At 47.5% G+C, this 19,585-nt stretch overlaps 1 protein-coding gene across 2 annotated transcripts in view; it reads left to right on the top strand.

The window, feature by feature from the left end:
• The window catches only part of LOC140211900 (ubiquitin-conjugating enzyme E2 Q1), a 104,235-nt gene that overhangs the window by 34,324 nt on the left and 50,326 nt on the right, over positions 1-19,585 (top strand). For both annotated transcript variants that reach the window (XM_072282090.1, XM_072282095.1), the window contains exons 2-4: positions 13,914-14,018; positions 16,620-16,724; positions 17,457-17,507. In XM_072282090.1, coding sequence (XP_072138191.1) covers positions 13,914-14,018; positions 16,620-16,724; positions 17,457-17,507 — 261 coding nt within the window. The remainder of the gene's footprint in view (positions 1-13,913; positions 14,019-16,619; positions 16,725-17,456; positions 17,508-19,585) is intronic.

Below are 19,585 nucleotides of genomic sequence, written 5' to 3'. Positions count from 1 at the left end.
CCAATCTTGGAGAGTTTTTCAAGGAATTACGGAAAGGCAGTGGGTGTCGTCTACATGGACTTTAGCACAGCCTTTGACAAGGTCCTGCATGAGAGATTGGTCAAGAAGGTTTAGTCGCTTGGCATTCAAGATGAGGTAGTAAATTAGATTAGACTTTGACTTTGTGGAATAAGTCAGAGTGTGATTGTAGATGATTGCCTCTCTGACTGCAGACTAGTGGAGTGCTGCAGGAATTGGTGCTGGGTCCATTGTTCTTTGTCATCTATATCAACAAACTGAATGATAATGTGGTAAACTGAATTGAAAAATTTGCTGATGACACCAAGATTGGGGGTGTAGTGGACAGCGAGGAAGACTACCAACGCTTGCAGTAAGATCAGTGCCAGCTGGAAAAGTGGGCTGACAAATGGCAGATGGAATTTAACGCAGGCAAGTGTGAGGTGTTGCACTTTGGGAGGACGAACCAGGTGAACGGTAGGGCACAGATCAAAAATTCTTTGAAAGTGCCGTCACAGGTACAGTACTGTGCAGAAGTCTTGGGCACCTATGTATAGCTAGGGTGCCTCAGACTTTTGCGCTGTACTGCAGTAGTTTTATGTATTACACCATCACAAAAAAAACTAAATTCATTGCTTATGTGAGTGACGATAAACCTTGATTCTGATATGGTTCTCTATTGTGAGTGGGAAGGGGGCAAGGAGAGGGGAATCATGGTCGGGAAAAGGGTGAAGGGAGAGGGGAGGGAGTGGGAAGCACCAGAGACACATTCTATAATGATCAATAAACCAATTGTTTGGAATCAAAAATCCTTGCCTGTTGTCTCGGGGCTGGGTGTGTCTGCACCCACGCCACCCCCTGCCACCTGTCCCACACCCCTCGCGCGGCACTCCACCTTCACCATTCCCAATATGCTTTGCTCCTGCCAGATTGACAACCTCGCTCTCTGCTCCATATAGAGGACGGAGCAAAAGTCATCGGCACCCTAGCTATATATATGTGTTAAGACTTTTGCACACTACTGTAGTTAGGATTATAAAGAAAGCTTTTGGCACATTGGCCTTCATAAATCAATGTATTTGGTATAAGAGTTATAGACAATAGGAGCAGGAGTAGGCCATTCAGCCCTTTGAGCCAGCACCACCATTCACTGTGATCATGGCTGATCATCCACAATCAGTACCCTTTTCCTGCCTTCTCCCCATATCCCTTCACTCCGCTATCTTTAAGAGCTCTATCTAACTCTCTTAGTTGGGATGCTATGTTGAAGTTGTGTAAGACATTGCTGAGGCCTAATTTAGACCATAAGATCATAAGATATAGTGACAGAATTAGGCTGTTTGGCCCATCATTTCTGCTGTGCCATTTTATCATGGCTGATCCAGTTTTCCAATCTCCTGCCTTCTCCCTGTATCCCTTCATGCCCTGACCAATCAAGAATCTTATCAACCTCTGCCTTAGATATACATAAAGACTTGGCCACCACAGCTCCCTGTGGTAAAGAATTCCACAGATTCACCACTCTCTGGCTAATTTCCTCCTTATCTCTCTTCTAAAAGGACGCCCTGATATTCTGAGGCTGTGTCCTCTGGTCTTGACTCTCCCACCATAGGAAACATTCTCTCCACATCCACTCTATCAAGGCTTTTCACCATTTGATAGGTTTCAACCCCTCATTCTCTGAATTCTAGTGACTATGGCCTACCTTCATACTTTCAGATGTAAAGTAAGCTAGCCAATAGTATACCAAAAGTTGCTTCAGATACATAAAGTATAAAAGAGCAGCGAGAGTGGATATTGGACTGCTGGAAAACGATGCTGGACAGGTAGTTATAGGGGACAATGAAAAGGCCAATGAAGTGATAAAGTATTTTGTGTCTGTCTTCACAGTGGAAGACACCAGCAGTATGATGTGAAAAGGGACTTGGGAACTGTGCTGCAAGTTCATCTGCCTTATTCCATATATTGCACACATTCAAATATAACACTTTCAGTCCTGTATTCACCCTTTTTGATTTTGTCCGCCTTTTACGTTACAACCCGTCCTGTTGACTATAATTTTGCCCCATCAACAGCCTCTCCTCACATAGCCTGTTTGTAAGCCAGCTACTTCATGTTCAGCACTATTACCTGACCTCCCTACGATATTTCTTGCATTGAAATATAGGCAGCTCAGGACACTAGTCACACTGTGCTCAACCTTTTGATTCCTAACTTTGTCTGACGTCTTACCAACATCTGCCTCCACAAAATCTCCACTAACTATTCTGGCACTCTGGTTCCCATCCCCCTGCAACTCCAGTTTAAACCCCACCATAGAGCATGAACAAACTTTCTCGCTAGAGTATTAGTCCCCCTCTAGTTCAGGTGCAAACTTTTTTTTTGTACAGGTCCCACCTTCCCTGGAAGAGAGCCCAATGATCCAAAAATCTTAATGTTCTCTCTCCTACACCAACTCCTTAGCCATGTATTAAACTGTATGACCTTCCTAGTTCTGGCCTCACTAGCAGGTGGCATGGGGAACAATCCTGAGATCACAACCCTGGAGGTCCTGCCTTTAACCTAGCACCGAACTCCCTAAGCAGAACCTTGTCACTTGTCTTTCCCATGTCATTGATACCTAAATGGACCGTGACTTCAAGCTGTTGACCCTTCCACTTAAGAATGCTGAGGACTCGATCTGAGATATCCTGGCTGCGAGGTCGATTTCAACATTTAAGACAAATTTGGATGGGAGGTGTATGGAGGGCTATGGTCTGTGCACATCAATGGGACTAGGCAGATTAACGGTTCAGCACAGACTAGATGGGCTGATGGGTCTGTTTCTATGCTATAACTCTACAAGTTAGCTGCCAGGAGCACCTTTGCCCTGGTTGAGGAGTTTAAAACCGGGGGTCTGAATCAGAACTGGATCTCTTTTGACTGACGTTCGTTGTGAAATATTGTTGTTTTGTGGCAGCAGGTCAGTGCAATAAAGACTGAAAAAGATGAATCATGAGGTGCTGTTTATGGGCCATTCGGAATCCTGATAGTGGAGGGGGAGGAGTGGTTCCTAAAATGTTGAGAAATGATTGTTGACAAGGCACTGCTGGGGGGGAGGGGTGCAGTGCAGTGTTGTGTTTCTGCCCTGGCACAGGGTGTCTCTGGCACTGCTGGTGGGGAGGGGCGCAGTGCAGTGTTGTGTTTCTGCCCTGGCACAGGGTGTCTCTGGCACTGCTGGTGGGGAGGGGCGCAGTGCAGTGTTGTGTTTCTGCCCTGGCACAGGGTGTCTCTGGCAGTGCTGTACTTCACTAGTCATGTCACAGTGTGTCAGTCTGGCTTACCGTGTAGTCGGGAGTTTTGAGCAGTGGGGATAAGTCCGTCACTCTATAAAACCAGAGTATGTTACCCATGGGGATGAGTCTGTCACTGTATAACACTGGGGTACAGTACCGCTGGGGATTGGTTATATAACCATATAACAATTACAGCACGGATGCAGGCCATCTCAGCCCTTCTAGTCCATGCCGAACTCTTGCCCTATCCTAGTCCCACTGACCTGCACTCAGCTCATAACCCTCCATTGCTTTCCTGTCCATATATCTATCCAATTTAACTTTAAACGACAACATCAAACCTGCCTCAACCACTTCTGCTGGAAGCTCGTTCCACACAGCTACCACTCTCTCAGTAAAGAAGTTCCCCTCATGTTACCCCTAAACTTTTGTCCTCTTATTCTCAACCCATGCCCTCTTGTTTGAATCTTCCCCACTCTCAATGGAAAAAGTCTAACCATGTCAACTCTATCAATCCCCTTCATAATTTTAAACACCTCTATCAAGTCTCCCCTCAACCTTCTACGCTCCAAAGAATAAAGACCTAACTTGTTCAACCTTTCTCTGTAACTTAGGAGATGAAACCCACACAGCGCTAGAATAACCACACGGAGTCGGTGAGTTGGAGTTGCGATAAAGAGATTTATTCAAACTTCGCGGCCTGCTTTAAAGCCTTCCCGTTGCCGCCCTCCCTGGGCGGGACTACCGTGGGGAATGCATATTCCCAGACCCTTTCCGCGCGTGGGATTTTCCTCCTGCTGGTGAAGATGGCCTGGCGCCCTTTTTGGGACTGGCCCTCTGCCTGCGCACGCTGTTTCGTGAGCCTGTTCGTGTGCTCTGGAAAGTGGGTCGCCACACTCTCTTAATTTTATTGACATTCTTCCTATAATTCAGTGACCAGAACTGTACACAATACTCCAGATTTGGCCTTTTACAAATTCAACATTACATCCCAACTCCTATACTCAATGCTCTGATTAATAAAGGCCAGCAAACCAAAAGCTTTCTTCGCCACCCTATCCACATGAGATTCCACCTTCAGGGAACTATGCACCATTATTCCTAGATCCCTCTGTTCTAAAACATTTTTTAATACCCTACCATTTACCATGTATGTCCTATTTTGATTAGTTCTACCAAAATGTAGCACCTCACATTTTTCAGCATTAAACTCCATCTGCCATCTTTCAGCCCACTCTTCTAACTGGCCCAAATCTCCCTGCAAGTTTTGAAAACCTACCTCATCATCCACAACACCATCTATCTTAGTATCATCTGCATACTTACTAATCCAATTTACCACCCTATCATCCAGATCATTAATATATATTACAAACAACATTGGACCCAGTACAGATCCCTGAGGCACACCACTAGACACTGTCCTCCAATCTGACACACAGTTATCCACCACTACCCTCTGGCGTCTCCCATCCAGCCACTGCTGAATCCATTTTACTACTTCAATATTAATGCCTAACGATTGAACCTTCCTAACTAACCTTCCGTGTGGAACCTTGTCAAAGGCCTTACTGAAGTCCATATAGACAACATCCACCGTTTTACCCTCGTCAACTTTCTTAGTAACCTCATCAAAAAATTCAATAAGATTTGTCAAACATGACCTTCCACACACAAATCCATGTTGACTGTTCCTAATCAGACCCTGTCTATCCAGAAAATTATATATACCATCTCTAAGAATACTTTCCATCAATTTGCCCACACTGACGTCAAACTCACAGGCCAATAATTGCCGGGTTTACTCTTAGAACCCTTCTTAAATAATGGAACCACATGAGCAATACGCCAATCCTCCGGCACCATCCGTTTCTAATGATATTTGAAATATTTTTGTCAGAGCCTCTGTTATTTCTACACTAACTTTCTTCAAAGTCCTAGGGAATGTCTTGTCCAGACCCGGAGACTTATCCATTTTTATATTCCTTAAAAGTGTCAATACTTCCTCTTCTTTAATTGCATACTTTCCATAACTACCCTTCTTGTTTCCTTTACCTTACACAATTCAATATCTTTCTCCTTAGTGAATACCGAAGAAAAGAAATTTTTCAAAATCTTCCCCATCTCTTTTGGTTCCACACATAGCCGTACACTCTGATTCTCTAAGGGACCAATTTTATCCCTCACTATCCTTTTGCTATTAATATAACTGTAGAAACCCTTTGGATTTATTTTCACCTTACTTGCTAAAGCAGCCTCGTATCTTCTTTTAGCTTTTCTAATTTCTTTCTTAAGATTCTTTTTACATTCTTTATATTCCTCGAGTACCTCATTAACTCCAAGCTGCCTATATTTATTGAAGATCTCTCTCTTTTTCTGAACCAAGTTTCTAATATCTCTTGAAAACCATGGCTCTCTCAAACTTTTAACCTTTCCTTTCAACCTAACAGGAACATAAAGATTCTGAACCCTCAAAATTTCACCTTTAAATGACCTCCATTTCTCTGTTACATCCTTCGCATAAAACAAATTTTCCCAATCCACTCCTTCTAACTCCTTTCGCACCTCCTCAAAGTTAGCCTTTCTCCAATCAAAAATCTCAATCCTAGGTCCAGTCCTATCCTTCTCCATAATTACACTGAAACTAATTAATCCTAATAACACCAGGATACAGTACCGGTGGGGATGGGTCTGTCACTGTATAACACGGGTACAGTACTGGTGGGGACGGGTCTGTCACTGTATAACACCGGGGTACAGTACTGGTGAGGACTGGTCTGTCACTGTATAACACCGGGGTACAGTACTGGTGGGGACAGGTCTGTCACTGTATAACACCGGGGTACGGTACCGGTGGGGACGGGTCTGTCACTGTATAACACCGGGGTACAGTACTGGTGAGGACTGGTCTGTCACTGTATAACACTGGGGTACAGTACCGGTGGGATCGGGTCTGTCACTGTATAACACAGGTACAGTACCAGTGGGGACAGGTCTGTCACTCTATAACACTGGGGCATGGTACCAGTGGGGAGGGGTCTGTTACTGTATAACACTGGCATACAGTACTGGTGGAGACAGGTCTGTCACTGTATAACACCAGGGTACAGTACTGGTGGGGACAGGTCTGTCACTGTATAACACTGGGGTACAGTACTGGTGGGGACAGGTCTGTCACTGTATAACACTGAGCTACAGTACTGATGGGGATGGGTCTGTCAGTGTATAACACCGGGGTGCAGTACAGGTGGAAAAGGGTCTGTCGGTGTATAACACTGGGGTGCAGTACAGGTGGAAAAGGGTCTGTCGGTGTATAACACTGGGGTGCAGTACAGGTGGGGAAGGGTCTGTCATTGTTTTACACCAGTGTACGGTACCTGTGGGGATGGGGTCTGTCACTGTATTACACCACTGTACGGTACTGGTGGGGATAGGTGGATTGTGTGTATCCATGTTTTGATGCGAACCATTGAAGTTCTGTGCAAAGATGTAGTTTTTACAATGTGGCCTTGACCGGGTCTACTTGCGTCACTGTCTGCTCGGGTAGAACGCTCCCTGGGAGTGGGTAGAGTTTGTGGAGAAAACCGGTAACAGGAACTGAAACTCTGAATCTGCCTGTGAGGCATGAAGTGAAGTTATCTGACCACGGCCTGTAAGTGCCACAGCAGCTCCACACTGTGTAGTTAATGGAGTTACATCCGGTCTGTGGTCTCTACCTCCATATGGGAGTAGAGTGGTGGATGAAATTACTCTGTTTATGGTGTTTTGCAGAGGGAAGTTCCTCCACACCATCCCGTCACACACTCCCGGGGTCAGACACAGAGTGAAGATCCCTCCACACCGTCCCATCTCACACCCCTGGGGTCAGACACAGAGTGAAACACTGTCTACATTGACCCATCACGTACTTCTGGGGTCAGACACAGAGTGGAGTTCCCCTACACCATCCCATCACTCATTCCCGGGGTCAGACACAGAGTGAAGCTCCTTCTACACTGTCCCATCACACACTCCCGGAGTCAGACACAGAGTGAAGCTCCTTCTACACCGTCCCATCACACACTCCCGGGGTCAGACACAGAGTGAAGCTCCCTCTACACCGTCCCATCACACACTCCCGGGGTCAGACACAGAGTGAAGCTCCCTCCACACCGTCCCATCACACACTCCTGGGGTCAGACACAGAGTGAAGCTCCCTCTACACTGTCCCATCACACACTCCCGGGGTCAGACACAGAGTGAAACTCCCTCTACACCGTCCCATCACACACTCCCGGAGTCAGACACAGAGTGAAGCTCCTTCTACACCGTCCCATCACACACTCACGGGGTCAGACACAGAGTGAAGCTCCCTCTACACTGTCCCATCACACACTCCCGGGGTCAGACACAGAGTGAAAGTCCCTCTACACTGTCCCATCACACACTCCCGGGGTCAGACATAGAGTGAAACTCCCTCTACACCGTCCCATCACACACTCCTGGGGTCAGACACAGAGTGAAACTCCCTCCACACTGTCCCATCACACACTCCTGGGGTCAGACACAGAGTGAAACTCCCTCTACACTGTCCCATCACACACTCCCAGGGTCAGACACAGAGTGAAGCTCCCTCCACACCGTCCCATCACACACTCCCTGAGTCAGACACAGAATGAAACTCCCTCTACACCGTCCCATCACACACTCCTGGGGTCAGACACAGAGTGAAGCTCCCTCTACACTGTCCCATCACACACTCCCGGGGTCAGACACAGAGTGAAACTCCCTCTACACTGTCCCATCACACACTCCCGGGGTCAGACACAGAGTGAAGCTCCCTCTACACCGTCCCATCACACACTCCCGGGGTCAGACACAGAGTGAAGCTCCCTCTACACCGTCCCATCACACTCTCCCGGGGTCAGACACATGTAAGGGGGTTTCGATTTTTATGTTACTGCGGAGGCTAATTAAAATGGCGTCTTTGTTATGTTAATCTGGGGAATGCGGCTTTGTTGTCCCAAACGCTGAGAAAGTTTGCGCTAGCAGCTTGTTGTGGTTTAGAGGGTGATAAGAAATACGTTATTAACCAATTGGGATAGTTGTTATGGTTTTGGTGTATTTGAAGATACTGTATGCGCGGGGTTTTGGGGGCAGAAGGCGGGAGAGCGAGACAGAGGATGGACGAGGTGCTGTGAGTCCGCTAACGGGGTCGGACCCCGAGCGGGACGTTCGGCGAGGAGACGGAGACGGACTCGTGTGGAGCGTCTGGTCAACCACCGTTGTTGGTCCCAGGCGGCCGGTCAAGGAGGTCCGAGGGGTCGCAGGGTGAAGAAGAAGGTCCTTGAGCTCCAACGGTTTGTGCACGAAGAGATTGAACTTTGATAAGTGTGGCGCCTTTTATTTTCCTTTTATATTTTATTCTCTTTTAATTATATAGTTCCAGTAATATCTACAAACTGTATATCATTTAATTGCATCTGGTGTATTGCCTGTTATTTGGGCGGGGTGGGGTACCTCACACAGCATCCACACAAACTAATTACCCAGTTTGGCAGGGCCGAGGCTGTTTCCCTAAACGACAGCAAGCCGAGCGACCCCTCCACACTGTCCCATCACAAACTCCCAGGGTCAGACACAGAGTGAAACTCCCTCTACACTGTCTCATCACACACTCCCAGGGTCAGACACAGAGTGAAACTCCCTCCACACTGTCCCATCACAAACTCCCAGGGTCAGACACAGAGTGAAACTCCCTCTACACTGTCCCATCACACACTCCCAGGGTCAGACACAGAGTGAAGCTCCCTCCACACCGTCCCATCACACACTCCCGGGGTCAGACACAGAGTGAAACTCCCTCTACAGTGTCATAGAAACATAGAAAATAGGTGCAGGGGTAGGCCATTCGGCCCTTCGAGCCTGCACCGCCATTTATTATGATCATGGCTGATCATCCAACTCAGAACCCCGCCCCAGCCTTCCCTCCATACCCCCTGACCCCCGTAGCCAGAAGGGCCATATCTAACTCCCTCTTAAATATAGCCAATGAACTGGCCTCAACTGTTTCCTGTGGCAGAGAATTCCACAGATTCACCACTCTCTGTGTGAAGAAGTTTTTCCTAATCTCGGTCCTAAAAGGCTTCCCCTCTATCCTCAAACTGTGGCCCCTCGTTCTGGACTTCCCCAACATCGGGAACAATCTTCCTGCATCTAGCCTGTCCAATCCCTTTAGGATCTTATACGTTTCAATCAGATCCCCCCTCAATCTTCTAAATTCCAACGAGTACAAGCCCAGTTCATCTAGTCTTTCTCATATGAAAGTCCTGCCATCCCAGGAATCAATCTGGTGAACCTTCTTTGTACTCCCTCTATGGCAAGGATGTCTTTCCTCAGATTAGGGGACCAAAACTGCACACAATACTCCAGGTGTGGTCTCACCAAGGCCTTGTACAACTGCAGTAGTACCTCCCTGCTCCTGTACTCGAATCCTCTGGCTATAAATGCCAGCATACCATTCGCCTTTTTCACCGCCTGCTGTACCTGCATGCCCACTTTCAATGACTGATGTATAATGACACCCAGGTCTCGTTGCACCTCCCCTTTTCCTAATCGGCCACCATTCAGATAATAATCTGTTTTCCTATTTTTGCCACCAAAGTGGATAACTTCACATTTATCCACATTAAATTGCATCTGCCATGAATTTGCCCACTCACCCAACCTATCCAAGTCACCCTGCATCCTCTTAGCATCCTCCTCACAGCTAACACTGCCACCCAGCTTCGTGTCATCCGCAAACTTGGAGATGCTGCATTTAATTCCCTCATCCAAGTCATTAATATATATTGTAAACAACTGGGGTCCCAGCACTGAGCCTTGCGGTACCCCACTAGTCACCGCCTGCCATTCTGAAAAGGTCCCGTTTATTCCCACTCTTTGCTTCCTGTCTGCTAACCAATTCTCCACCCACACCAATACCTTACCCCCAATACCGTGTGCTTTAAGTTTGCACACTAATCTCCTGTGTGGGACCTTGTCAAAAGCCTTTTGAAAATCCAAATATACCACATCCACTGGTTCTCCCCTATCCACTCTACTAGTTACATCCTCAAAAAATTCTATGAGATTCGTCAGACATGATTTTCCTTTCACAAATCCATGCTGACTTTGTCCGATCATTTCACCGCTTTCCAAATGTGCTGTTATCACATCCTTGATAACTGACTCCAGCAGTTTCCCCACCACCGACGTTAGGCTAACCGGTCTATAATTCCCCGGTTTCTCTCTCCCTCCTTTTTTAAAAAGTGGGGTTACCTTAGCCACCCTCCAATCCTCAGGAACTAGTCCAGAATCTAATGAGTTTTGAAAAATTATCACTAATGCATCCACTATTTCTTGGGCTACTTCCTTAAGCACCCTGGGATGCAGACCATCTGGCCCTGGGGATTTATCTGCCTTCAATCCTTTCAATTTACCTAACACCACTTCCCTACTAACATGTATTTCGCTCAGTTCCTCCATCTCATTGGACCCTCTGTCCCCTACTATTTCTGGAAGATTATTTATGTCCTCCTTAGTGAAGACCGAACCAAAGTAATTATTCAATTGGTCTGCCATGTCCTTGCTCCCCATAATCAATTCACCTGTTTCTGTCTGCAGGGGACCTACATTTTTCTTTACCAGTCTTTTCCTTTTTACATATCTATAAAAGCTTTTACAGTCTGTTTTTTATGTTTCCTGCCAGTTTTCTCTCATAATCTTTTTTCCCCTTCCTAATTAAGCCCTTTGTCCTCCTCTGCTGAACTCTGAATTTCTCCCAGTCCTCAGGTGATCCACTTTCTCTGGCTAATTTGTATGCTTCTTCTTTGGAATTGATACTATCCCTAATTTCTCTTGTCAGCCACGGGTGCACTACTGTCCCATCACACACTCCCAGGGTCAGACACAGAGTGAAGCTCCCTCTACACCGTCCCATCACACACTTCTGGGGTCAGACACAGAGTGAAGCTCCTTCTACACCATCCCATCACACACTCCCGGGGTCAGACACAGAGTGAAGCTCCCTCAACACTGCTCCATCACACACTCCCAGGGTCAGACACAGAGTGAAACACTCTCTGCATTGACCCATCACGTACTTCTGGGGTCAGACACAGAGTGGAGCTCCCTCTACACTGTCCCATCTGACACTCCCGGGGTCAGACACATAGTAAAATTCTCTCTACATTGACCCATCACGTACTTCTGGGGTCAGACACAGAGTGGAGTTCCCTCTACACTGTCCCATCACACACTCCCAGGGTCTAGACACAGAGTGGAGTTCCCTCTACACTGTCCCATCACACACTCCCAGGGTCTAGACACAGAGTGGAGTTCCCTCTACACTGTCCCATCACACACTCCCAACTCGCACTCCTGGGATCAGATGCAGAGTGATGCTCCCTCTAAATTGTCCTAGGAACTTCTCACCAACTCTGGACCTGTGCAGCTACAGTTAACTCACCTATTTCCACCCCCTCCCCAAAGAAAATTTCGAAGTTCAAGTTTATTGTCATTCAACAAAACACATATACAATTAAATGAAACACCTCTCCTCTGTGGCCAAGGTGCAAAACACAGTAAGTATAGATGCACACAGCACATATAGTCACAAAATAAAACTACCACAAGTCCCTGAGTGGCTGACCCTCTCCACCTCTGCTGAGCAAATAAGGACTGGCTGAAGAACCTCCAGCTTCTTTCTCCTATATTCAATAATCGGCTCTTCAGTTGTGCTGACATTGAGAGAGAGGCTCTTGTTGTAGGGACAGGCAGGCCTTGTAACCTTCCTGAGCAACGCGTGCACAATGCTGCAGGTTCTCAGCAAGTAGGGCAGCATCTGTGGAGCGAATAAAGAGACTGTGTTTTGGGCCGGGAGCCTTCAGCAAGACTGGAAAGAAAGGGGGAAATGAGCTAGAATGAGAAGTGGGGGGGGGAAGAGGGAGGAGTACAAGCTGGCAAGTGAAGGTTGAGACCAGGTGAGTGGGGAATGTGGGTGGAGAAACTCCCACCTGATGGTACAAACGTCGAATTCTCTTAACCCTTGGTAATTTCTCCCCTTCCCATTCTCTCACTATCCTGTCTTGCGCCTTTGCTGCCCGTCATCTCATCTCCCTGTGGTGCCCCTCCTCCTACCCTTTCTCCAAAGGTTTCAGCCCTTTACCTCTTCCACCTATCCCCTCCTGGCTTCCTGCTTCATCCCCTCCCCTCCACTCACCACCCACCGTAACCTCTCATCTGGTCTCACCTATCACCTATCCCTGTTTTCCGCCCCCCCCCCGACTCCCCACTCCCCACTCCTCACCTTATCCTGGCTTCCTCCCTCATCCTCTCCAGCCCTGATAAAGGGTTCCAGCCCTAAATGTTGAGTGTGCGTTCATTTCTGTAGATGCAGCCTGACCTACTGACTTCCTGCAGAATTTTGTGTGTGTTTACTCTGGATTTCCAGCATCTGCAGAATCTCTTGTGTTTACGATCTCCCTGATCTCGTTCAATGACTTGACAGTGCAGGTGATGTCAGCTCCCACCCCTCCTTCTGGGACATGCACTCTTTGGTCCCTCTGTTCCGACCCCTCCCCTTGTTTGTCGTCCCCACTGCCACTTATCCATTTAACTGATCTTCCCGCAGTTCAAGACTTTCTTCCTCAGTTTCGAGCACCCTGACCATTTTGCTAATCTCTGCCGGTTTCTCGCTTGCGAGCCAGTTACTGATGAAACAGAACCTAGGGATTTAGCGGACAATTCTGATTTGATGGAGACAGACGTGAAAGCACAGAAGAACATCTGGAGAAATTTCTGAAACGCCTGTTCGCTGCTGTCGTTACTGCGTGATCGTGAATCTTCCAGAGGGAAGGCCTCAAAATCTCCGGCTTTGCCTGCTGTTGGTGACCGAGATTGAGGTCGAATCGCTCGGATAGAGATGGTACTCGGTGTCGGAGGGCTGATCGGAGGCTCGAAGTTTTCGGATGACTCAGAGTTGGACTGTGGTCAGGCATGGCGGGAAGAGTTTTTCTTCCTTCTCCCGTCTGCGTGAGATGTGGGACATTTGAGAGACTTTGAACTTTTTTACTGTGCCATGGCCTGTTCTTCATCAAGTTATGGTATTGTTGCGCTGTTGTAACTATATGTTATAATTATGTGGTTTTGTTAGTTTTTTCAGTCTTGGTTTGTCCTGTGTTTTGTGATATCACACCGGAGGAAATATTGTATCATTTCCTAATGCATGCATTACTAAATGACAATAAAAGAGGACTGCGTGTCTTCATAATCTAAATCTAATCTAAAATGTCAGTACATCGAGCCTTGCAGTCACAGGTATGCACCAACCATCACCTGCATCCCATCGCGAGGCAGAATTTTGAGAAGCAAAGAGGTTTACAGTGAGGCAGGAGGTGGGAAGAGAAGATCCCAATTTCTTACCCTCCCCCACCCACTTTCCTCCTCGCCTGGTTTCACCTGCCAGCTTGTACTCCTCCTCACCTCCTCCTTTCCAATCCTGATAACTTGATTGAGTAGGATGGGGTGGTGGGGCCGGGGAAACAATGAGGCGCAGGATGGGCTGAGGTGAACGACCAGGTTCCAGAGCTGACCGTGCTTCTGTATGGTCCTGTCTTCCAGGAGTCCTATCCCTCGGTACCACCCATATGGTTCGTGGAATCAGATGACCCCAACTTGGCAGCAGTGCTAGAGCGACTCGTTGACCTCAAGAAAGGAAACACACTGGTGAGTCTGGGGGAGCGAGGGGAAAGGAGACCTGGAAGAACCAGCCCACTTCCTTGGCCGGTCCCCTCCTGAGTTTAGCACAATTCGTCAACCATTCATGGCTTGCTAAGAATACTTGCTACCCGTTACACTGCAGGCATTTAGGGCAGCAATGAAGGCCCTTCATCCCAGGTGGCGTCCTTCATCATGTCAGTAGTTTTCGCTACTGTCAGCCGTGCAAGTCACAGGTGGAGACTCAGGATTACCATCACAATCAGATGCTTCATCGCTGTTTCCGTACTGAACCCCTGAACCTGGAGCATCGCCGGGCCACTGTTAGTCTGGTCTCTACCCTTTCACCTGTTTGGCATGTGTGACCCTACCGAGAGCCAAGCCATAAGCCCCAATTCCATCTGCCATAACTCTCTGGATCGCAGCAAGCCTCCAAACCACAATGTTGTGGTCCGCTTGGAGCTACTGAGAATATTTCAGGGGAAATTGCAGAAACTGGTCTGGAAACTTTTCATAGTCCATAGGGGAATTCTGCACCACTGTTAAATGATCTAAACTTGGGTTTGTTTTTAAATAATTATTTTTTTTTTAAACAAGATGTTGCATTAATTTTCATTCTCTTCCCCAAGGAGGAGATGGTGGGTTACCCTGGTGTAGGGGCTCCTACTGAACTGGTGGAAGGGGAGTCCATGGTTAAAAACAAGGATACATTTTCAGGTTGGGAGATTTGTGCAAACAGATAATGGTGTCCCCTGCCCTTTTAGTTAGGGGTCCAGTTTGGCCTGAGTCCTTCTAAACCTTTCCTATCATCTACCTGTCCAAAGGTCTTGTAAATGTTAATGTACCTACCAATGCCACTTACTCTGCCAGCTCTTTCCGCTCACCACAAGTTCACGGTCTTCTCTCGCTGTAGCCCATCCACTTCAGGGTTCAACGTATTGAGCGATCGGAGATGCTCTTCTGCACGCCACTGTTGTAATGCATGGATACTGTCGCCTTCCCGTCAGCTTGAACCAGTCTGGCCATTCTCCTCTGACCTTTCACTGACAAGGCGTTTTCACCGACAGAACTGCTCACTGGTTGTTTTTTTTTTGTTTTTGACATCATTCCGTGTAAACTCTAGAGACTTGTGCGTGTAAAAAAAAAAATTAGCAGTTTCTGAGATACTCAAACTGCCCCGTCTGGCACCAACAATCATTCCATGGTCGAAGTCACTTGAATCACATTTCTTCCCCATTCTGCTATTTGGTCTGAACAACAACGGAACTTCCTTGACCATGTCTGCATGCTTTATGCATTAAGTTGCTGTCATGATTGGCTGATTAGATATTTACATTAGCGAGCAGGTGTACCTAATAAAGTGGCCACTGAGTCTGAATGCCACACTCTGCACAAAGAACTGACCCTTGAATCCCTTTTCATCTCTCTATGGCTTCTGGTTTTTGATTCCCTTTCTCTGGTGAAATGACTGTGCCTTCAACTTACCGATCATGATTTATAAACCTGTAAGGTCATTCCTCAGCCTCCTCCAATCGATAGAATGAGGTCCAAGTTTGTCCAACCTCCCCCTTTATAACTCAAGCCCACAGATCCCTGTAAACCAGGTCTGCACTCTTTCCAGCGTTAATGATGCCTTATAAACAGGGTGACCAAAACTACTCAATTCCCCAAGTGTGGCCTTGCCAGAGTTTTGTACAAGTTAACATAGAACGGTACAGCCCTTAACCCAGGATGTTGTGCTGACCTTTTCACCTTCTCCAAGATCAATCCAGCCGTTCCCTCCCTCAGTAAGGGTTACTTGATTACAGACAGACAATGATTCGAAGTATGCCTGAGGAAGAGGCTGCTCAGTACATTTCAGATTCGGGAATGATCTTAAAATCCACTCAGCAATGACATCAGCAAGACCCAAGGGATTGACTGTGAACTTCAGGAAGGGGAAGTCGGGAGAATGCACACCAGTCCTCATGGAAGGCTTCAAATTCCTGGGTGCGAGGCTCTACCCTGGGCCCAACATGAAGAAGACATACCAGTGGCTCTACTTCATTAGGAGTTGGAAGAGAACTGGTACGTCCGCAAAGACTAGCAAATTTCTAGGTACGGTTTTATGATGGAGAGCATTCTGCCTGGTTGAATCACCGCCTGGTATGGGGGCTCCATTGGACTAGATCCAAAGAGGCTGCAGAGGGTTGTAGACTTTGTAGCCTCTTTCAGTCCTGTACATTGGAGCCTTCGTACCTAACTCTGAAGCCACCCTCCCCGCCACAGAGGACATCTTCGAAAGGCAGTGCCTCAGGAAGCTGGCATACATTGCCCTCTCATTTCTACCATCAAGGAGCAGAAACAAGAACTTGAAGATCACACTTAACATTTCTTCCCCTCTGCCACCAGATTTCCGAACGGTTCATGACCACTATCTGATTATTCTTCCGTAGTTGTTTTTTTATGGTAACTTGTAATTTTTATAGCCTGGACTGTACTGCCGCCACAAAACCAATAAATTTCGCGACATACGTTGGTGATAATGAACCTGATTCTGGAGCAGCCATGGTGGTCTGGGTGGTCTCTGGGCACAGCTGTCAGTCACTAATCCTCTGTCCTCTCCGGCAGCTCCTTCAACATTTAAAGCGGATAATATCCGACCTGTGCAAACTTTACAACCTCCCACAGCACCCGGACGTGGAGATGTTGGACCAGCCGCTGCCCACGGAACAGGTAGTTGGGTTGGGAGAGGCGGGGTGGTGGAGTTTGGCCACTGCAAGTGGGGAGAGGGGCCATTTAGGCCATTTGGGTTTGGGGGGGGTGGGGTGGTCAGTGCTTTAGAACACAATGACCAACGACCAACCCAAGTGTCCATAGGGCTTGGAGGTCAGTGGCACGTGACCGAGCTATCATCATTGTGCTCCATCGAACCCAGACCCGGTGAAGGTCCGTCCTGCACAGCCAGGTTTCCGAAAGTAGTGTGATAATTGCCAAGCTGGTGGATGGATACTGACCGGGGCACCCTGCCCCTCTTGATGGGGTAGAATGGGAGGAGGGAGATTGTGGAGTTTAAACATCTCCGAGTGATGAGGCAGGGTGTAGGAGTGTGCAGATTGGGAAGTGATGAAGTGCATGTTCCCTCCCCTACCCAGCCCTGGCTTCAGTGAGATACTGAGCAGGCAGTGGTGGCAAGAAGCTCAGGAAGCAGCTTGTGAGGAACTGAAGATGGGAGAGAAATTCCTCCCCTCCCCCTCATAGATTTCACTAAATCTCACATCCCGCTCTTTCTCCGATGGATCTCTGCTGACGGACATTGTGCTGGAACAGATTGAGGTGGTGTTGGGGCGGGGGGGTGGGGGGGAACATCAGAAACAAAGATGGACTTGCGTCCTCTGCGAGGGTGGGGCGCGGGCACCTGACTGCAGACTTGTCTGAGGGCTCTTCCCCCCCCCCCCTCTCTTGCAGAGCACACGGGACGACGTAACATCTGAGGAGGAGGACGAGGAGATGGCAGAGGTGAGGTCGCTTTTATTCCCACTGTGGGGGCGGGGGAAATGGTGGGGGATGCCTGCACCGTGACCTCCTCCCCTAGTGTGGTGTTGAGTGGATACTTGGAATGGATAGATGGATACTTGGACTACAGTACAGCAAGGAACAGACGCTTCAACCCACAGTGTTGTGTCGAACTAATTAAATGCGTAACTAAACTAATGCCTTCTGCCTACACAGTCCCTCCATTCTCTCACATTCACGTGCCATCCCAAGAGCCTTTTAAATGCCTCTACAGTATCTGTCCCTTCCAGCACCCCTGCTGAATTTTCCGGGCATTCACCACTTTCTGTTTAAAACAGGGAGAAGAATAAACTTTCCCACACATCTCTTTTGAAGTGCAAGATGTCCATTGTCAACTTGAAGGCTGTTTGATTTATACCCCACTCCACCACTGAGCAAGTCTGCAACGAGAAAGCAGTGGGCCCCCACCACCCAGCCTATGGTCTTTTTTTCACTACTAGCATCAGGCAGGAGATACAGGAGCCTTGGGGCCCCACACCACCAGGTTCAGGAACAGTTACTACCCCTAAGCCATTGGGCTCCTGAACTAGCCTGATAACTTCACCCACCACTACTCTGAATTGATTCTATGACCTACAGACTCTAAACTCGTATTCTCAGTAATTTTTTTTAAAGTGCACAATTTGTCATCTTTTGCACGTTGGTTGTTTGCCTGTCTTTGTTAATGTGTAGTTTTTTTTCGTAAATTCGACTGTATTTATTTTTCTGTAAGCACCTGCAGGCAAATGAAAACGAACCTCAATGTGGTATATGGTGCCATCAGCCAAAAACATTTTACCACTCACCCACAGTAGGTGTGGTGTGTACCATTGACAAAATAAGACCATAAGACGCAGGAATAGAATTAAGCCACTCATCCCATTGAGTCTGCTCCACCATTCCCAGGGCTGATTTATTATCCCTCCCAGCCACACTTACCTGCCTTCTCCCTGTAACTCTTAACATCCTGACTAACTGCGAACCTATCAACCTCTGCTTTAAATGTACCCAATGACTCAGCCTCTACAGCAGGCTGTGACAATGAATTCCACAGATTCACCACCTCTGGCTAAAGAAAATGTGCTGTACTGACTCGTGACCTATACCACTGATAGGTAAGACAATAGACAATAGGTGCAGGAGTAGGCCATTCAGCCCTTTGAGCCAGCACCGCCATTCACTGTGATCATGGCTGATCATCCACAATCAGTACCCTTTTCCTGCCTTCTCCCCATATCCCTTCACTCCACTATGTTTAAGAGCTCTATCTAACTCTTTCTTGAAAGAATCCAGAGAATTGGCCTCCACTGCCTTCTGAGGCTGAGCATTCCACAGAACCGCAACCCTCTGTGTGAAAAAGTTTTTCCTCAACTCTGTTCCAAATGGTCTACTAAGGCACCATAGGCATGGGATATTAGCGACAGTTTCCCTTCCAAGCTGTGTACCTTCCTCATTGCAAGTTCTCAAACGTTTCTACGTCTCAAACCTTCACTGAGGCAGCCATTCAAGGTGACAGCTCATCCCCCTGTGTCTTCTCCAGGGAGGCAGCGTTAGAAAATGGGCATTAAATACCAGCCTTGCCCATGACGTACAGATCACAGAGTTAAATCTTAGTCATAGTTACAGGGCAATACCACACGGATACAGGCCCAATGAGCCCATGCTGACCACGGTGCCAACCAGCTCAGGTCAAGTTTGTCATTTAACTACATACATGTATACCTTCAAACGAGACGTTTCCCCGAAGCAGGGGGTAACACACTATTACACAAATAACTTAGAAAAGTAAGAATAAAATCTACAAATGAATTATCAAATATTTATACACATGACTTGTCAAAGTAAAGTGCATAAATTAAATATTGTAGGGTACAGAACAAATTAACCAGTGACACTTCCAAAGCGACTGGTTTTAAGGCGCCAGTAATCCGCCTTTGCCCCTTCAGTCAGTAGAAACTGTTCCACTGGACCTAGTAGCTAAGCCACATGTGAAGGACTTGGTTGTCAGAGGCTATTTGAGACACGGTATTTGGAGCCTTTAA

This window comes from Mobula birostris, chromosome 2 (genome assembly GCF_030028105.1).
Source record: "Mobula birostris isolate sMobBir1 chromosome 2, sMobBir1.hap1, whole genome shotgun sequence".
NCBI classification, from domain to species: domain Eukaryota; kingdom Metazoa; phylum Chordata; class Chondrichthyes; order Myliobatiformes; family Myliobatidae; genus Mobula; species Mobula birostris.
Note: the sequence above shows the minus strand (reverse complement) of the source record. Positions and strands in the feature narration are given on the sequence as shown.